This window comes from Meleagris gallopavo, chromosome 29 (assembly GCF_000146605.3).
Source record: "Meleagris gallopavo isolate NT-WF06-2002-E0010 breed Aviagen turkey brand Nicholas breeding stock chromosome 29, Turkey_5.1, whole genome shotgun sequence".
Taxonomy (NCBI): domain Eukaryota; kingdom Metazoa; phylum Chordata; class Aves; order Galliformes; family Phasianidae; genus Meleagris; species Meleagris gallopavo.
The window spans coordinates 3,275,434-3,279,424 of NC_015039.2; the positions used below are offsets into that span (position 1 = coordinate 3,275,434).

General features: G+C 63.4%; 1 protein-coding gene across 2 annotated transcripts; it reads right to left on the reverse strand.

Annotated features, from left to right (window-relative positions):
* Window positions 1–6: 6 nt before the first annotated feature.
* Window positions 7–3,981, reverse strand: LOC104914601 (voltage-dependent L-type calcium channel subunit beta-1-like). 2 transcript variants are annotated; one of them, XM_019623429.2, is made up of 8 exons: window positions 3,590–3,981; window positions 3,351–3,431; window positions 3,203–3,261; window positions 2,760–2,869; window positions 2,439–2,447; window positions 1,950–2,101; window positions 1,764–1,859; window positions 7–1,154 (listed from the first exon to the last, which is right to left on the reverse strand). In XM_019623429.2, exons 2-8 carry the CDS (start codon window positions 3,393–3,395, stop codon window positions 873–875), a joined length of 753 nt encoding a protein of 250 aa, XP_019478974.1. In that variant the 5' UTR covers window positions 3,396–3,431; window positions 3,590–3,981; the 3' UTR covers window positions 7–872. The 2 variants fall into 2 exon arrangements, with proteins under 2 accessions (XP_019478974.1, XP_019478975.1); XM_019623430.1 differs by lacking the exon at window positions 2,439–2,447 and having other exon boundaries at window positions 3,590–3,979.
* Between the last annotated feature and the right edge of the window lie 10 nt (window positions 3,982–3,991).

Sequence of the window (3,991 nt, forward strand, 5' to 3'; positions counted from 1 at the left end):
GGGGGGGGCCGAGCGGGCAGGCGGTGGGATGGGCCCCTCCTCCCGGACGTTCCCCTCGCCCGGCGGCTCCCCGTGCACCAGGTACGGACCCTGGTTGGGAGAAGCAACCACACCGTGCAAGGACAGATGGACGGGTTAGTGGGAGGGGGGTGTTAGCTGCACGCCGCGGGGTTTGGTGAGTAGGGGGGGCACATGCGCTCCCGCCCCAGCCCAGTCTGCACACTCCGTGCCATGCAGTCCAGATGTGGGTCTCATCCAGCACCGGGGGGGGGGCACCAGGGCAGGTCCAGAGCAGTGGGAGGGCATGGGGGGGAACGGAGCAGGGAGGTGGTGGGGTCAGGGTTGGTGCAGAGCAGCGCCCTGATTGCTGAAGGAATTAGCGACAGACAACACAGGACACATGTCCTTCCTCTGCCTGATGCCCTGGGGGGGGCTGTGGGCCCCCCTTGGCTTGTACACAGCCTCTACTGCTGGACCCAGGGGGGTCAGGGGCGTCTGGGGGCTCAGCCCCCCCAGGAGTTCCCGTAAGTCCTCGCTATAAGCCAGGAGAGCTCTGCAGAGCTGTGTCCTGGGAGACTCCAACCCCAGGGGGCAGATCCCAAAGGGCGGCCCTGATCCAGGAAGAGCAGAACCTCACCACAGTGGGATGGCCCCAAACCCGGGGTGGGGAGCAGATCCTGGGGTAGGGGGGGGATGACTTCAGGGGCACAGGGATGGCATCAACCACGGAGCAGGGAGCACATCCCCAGAGGAAGGGGCAACCCCAGGGAGGCAGCTGTTCCCCGGGGTGTCCCCAAAACCCAGGCTGTCCCTGATCCTTGGGGGTGTCCCTGATCCCCGGGGGGAGGTCCCACGGGTGCCCTGCCGCCATCTCACAGCGCGTGCTCCTCCTGGGGGCTGGGGGTGGTGTCAGTGCCCCCGCGGCCCCAGAAGCCCAGGTTCCTGCGCAGGGAGGTGAGCACCTGTACCTGCAGGTTGGAGACGGGCGCAGGGCTGGCGGCCAGCGCGGCTGTGGCCATGGTGCGGTTGAGCAGCGGGTTGGGGGGGTTGCTGCTGGGGGGGTGCGTCGCCTTCCAGTAGGCCTCCAGGTACTCGGCCAGGTGCTCGCAGGCCTCCTCCAGCTGGTTCTCGTCCAGCACGATGTCAAACATCTCCTGGGGGGAGGAAGCTGCGATGGGGTGGGGCTTATGGACATGGAGCCACGGGCCAGCGTGGTGGGAGGAGCACCTGCCATGAGGGCGGAGCTGCTGACATCAATGGGGTGGAGGTGAAGCCTATGGCACATGGGGGTGGAGCCTACGGATGCAAATAAGGTGAAGGGCGGAGCTTGCACACATGGAGGTGAGACCTATGTGCCATACTACGTAGTGGGCAGAGCCTATGGCACGTGGGGCGGAGCCCACATACCCATATAAGGTTATGGGTGGGGCAAGTGTACCAAATAAGGTGGTGGGTGGAGTCTGCGGCAAGCAGAGCTGCATCCTACATACCCATATAAGGGAATGGGTGGGGCCAGTGTACCCAAATAAGGTGCTGGGCAGAGCCTATGACACATGGGGGTGGAACCTATGTGGCCAAATATGGTGGTGGGTGGAGCCCACATCACTTGGTGGGAGGAGCCTACATAACCCAATACGGTGGTGGGTGGAGCCAGGACAGGTGGAATCTCTATGCAAGGAGGGGGTGGTGGGAGGGGCTTCTGCCGGAAGGGGCGGAGCCAAAGGCCGCAGGGTGGTGGCAGGGGTTGGGTTGGGGACACTCACAGGCGGGCACTGCGCCAGCTTGTCGGAGGCCACCATCTGCACGTTGAGGTGCTTGGCCTGGGACTTGCCTCGAGACTTCACCAACCGCTGCAGCACCTGGAGCAGGAGAGAGGGCGGTGTGGGGTGGGGGGCACAAGAACCTCAGCCCCATCGCTGCCGCCTGCCCGCCCCACGGCCCCCACTCACTTTTGGGGAGGCGATTTTGATGTAGACGATGATGGGTGCCAGGGAGGTCTTGGCCAGCTGGGCCGGGTGGTTGATGGTGTCAGCATCCAAGGCCACCAGCTGCAGGGTCCGGGCCAATTCAAAGATGCGCTCCGTCTCACTCTGCACCTCAGCTGCCAGAGTGGGGGGACAGAGGGAGTCACAAGGGCATGGAGACAGCAAAGGGGAGCTGCGGGGATGGCTGCTGGAAATGGGATGTGGGGAGCGGGACAGGGCCAGAAGAGGCTCAGCCACACCAGCAGCACCCCAGTCCCGCAGATGGTCGACGGTGGGCTGCCAGTGCTGGGGGAGGAAGGGGCTGAGACCCCCCAGACACATGCATTGGGTGGGTGCCTGCAGAGGCTGCACTCAGCCCCCGCAATAGAGCACAGCTGGGGGAACAGGGACCCTTAGGGCTGCATCCCCTGCTGTCTCCCACCCCGCGCTACCCGAGGAGAACACGCTACATACCCAAGACATCTGTATCAGGAGCAGGGGAGGAAGGAAGCGGTGCAGAGGGAAGGAACCCCAAATGGGAAAGGAGAAAAAAAAAGAAAAAAAAGAGAGAGAAGGTAAAAGGGAGGAGGGGAAGAGAGACTGAGTCAAACTGACAGTGGGAGCAAGGGTCCCAGGTGCCCTTTGCCCCATGCACTCATCACCCCACAGAGTGGAGGGGCTGTGCAGGAAGGAGGGACACGCTGAGCATCCCAGGAGGGAGGGGACAGGAACAGGAGGCTGCTGGGCTGATACAGATGGGAGCTTGGGGTGGCTGAGGTGCTGCACCCGCCTTACCCAGGCTGGAGCGTGTGCTGGAGCGCTCGATGATGGTGTGTTTGCTGGGGTTGTTCAGCACAGAGCGCTTGGCGAGGGAGATGTCGGCCGTCACCCGCGTGATGGAGATCCTGTGAGAAGGACACAGGCTGGCGGGGGTCCAAACACCCCCATCAAACATCTGCTCCCCACAGGAGCCTCCCCCCAGCCCTTCCTCCCACCCCAAACATCAGGCTGAAGTGGAGACTCCTTCTCCTTGGGGGCAGATCCAACTCAAACCTGGGGGTCTCCATAGAGCTAAGAGTCCTTCATGGGACTTAGAGGTTCCCCTGTGGGGTAAGGGTCTCTCTTGTGAGATTAAGGGATTCCCACATGCTTGAGGGTTCCTCCATGGCTTAAGGGCCCCCCACGGGGTTGAGTGCCCCTCGCCAAGAGGCAGAAGGCCCCGCCACCCCCTGCCTCACCTGCCGTCAAAGCGATGCTTCAAGAAATCGAACAGTGCTTTCTGCATCATATCTGTCACCTGCAGGAGGGGAGGAGGAGGGCATGGAACTGCTGGGGCCTTCTATGTGTCCCCCCACCCTGGGGTCCCCTCCCAGCCCCGCTCCTCACCTCATAGCCCTTCAACGATGGCCCCACCAGGATGATGGGCCGCATGGAGGGAACCACATCGTAGGGTGGCACGTGCTCAGCCTGCAGGGCAGCATCGGGGATCAGGGGGCTCATGCTGGGCCAGGGGGCACAGCAGGAGCCCAGGGTGATGCCAAGGGACGGGGAGGCCCCAGGAGTGGCAGCGAACCCATTCCCTCCTCCTCCCCTGCCCCAAACCCAGGGGTCCTGACGCTACTCACCGATTTCTGCTTCTGTTTCGCTACGTCCCGAGGCGCCGGGGCGGGCAGGGGGAGACAAACAAGGCATGCGTGTTACTGTGGGAGGGGGATTCAGTCCCCAAACTGGGCTGGGGGGTTACCACGGAGCCCAGGGGGGGCACAGCTCCAATAGCAAAGGGAGATCGTGCCGGTGGAGCTCGTTCTGTATTAATGCTGTCCTAATCTTGATTAGTGTTGGGATGTGAGCAGGGGCTCTGCGAGGCTTTGGGGGGGGAAAGCACCTCAGCACCCCCCTACCCACACAGTGGTTGCACCCGAGCCCCCCAGCACCGTGCCCAGTTTGGGGGGGGAGGAATGTTCCACTCTCATTTGCGGGGGAGACAAACACAGCTGTGCCACACACCATGCGCACACCGGGGGGCC

Coding starts and splice junctions, on each gene's coding strand:
- LOC104914601 (XM_019623429.2), bottom strand. CDS start 3,395: ATGCGGCCCATCATCCTGGTGGGGCCATCGTTGAAGGGCTATGAG. Junction 1,860..1,949: donor TCAAAATCGCCTCCCCAAAA/GTGAGTGGGGGC, acceptor CTCCTGCTCCAG/GTGCTGCAGCGGTTGGTGAA. Junction 1,155..1,763: donor AGCTGGCGCAGTGCCCGCCT/GTGAGTGTCCCC, acceptor TCCTCCCCCCAG/GAGATGTTTGACATCGTGCT.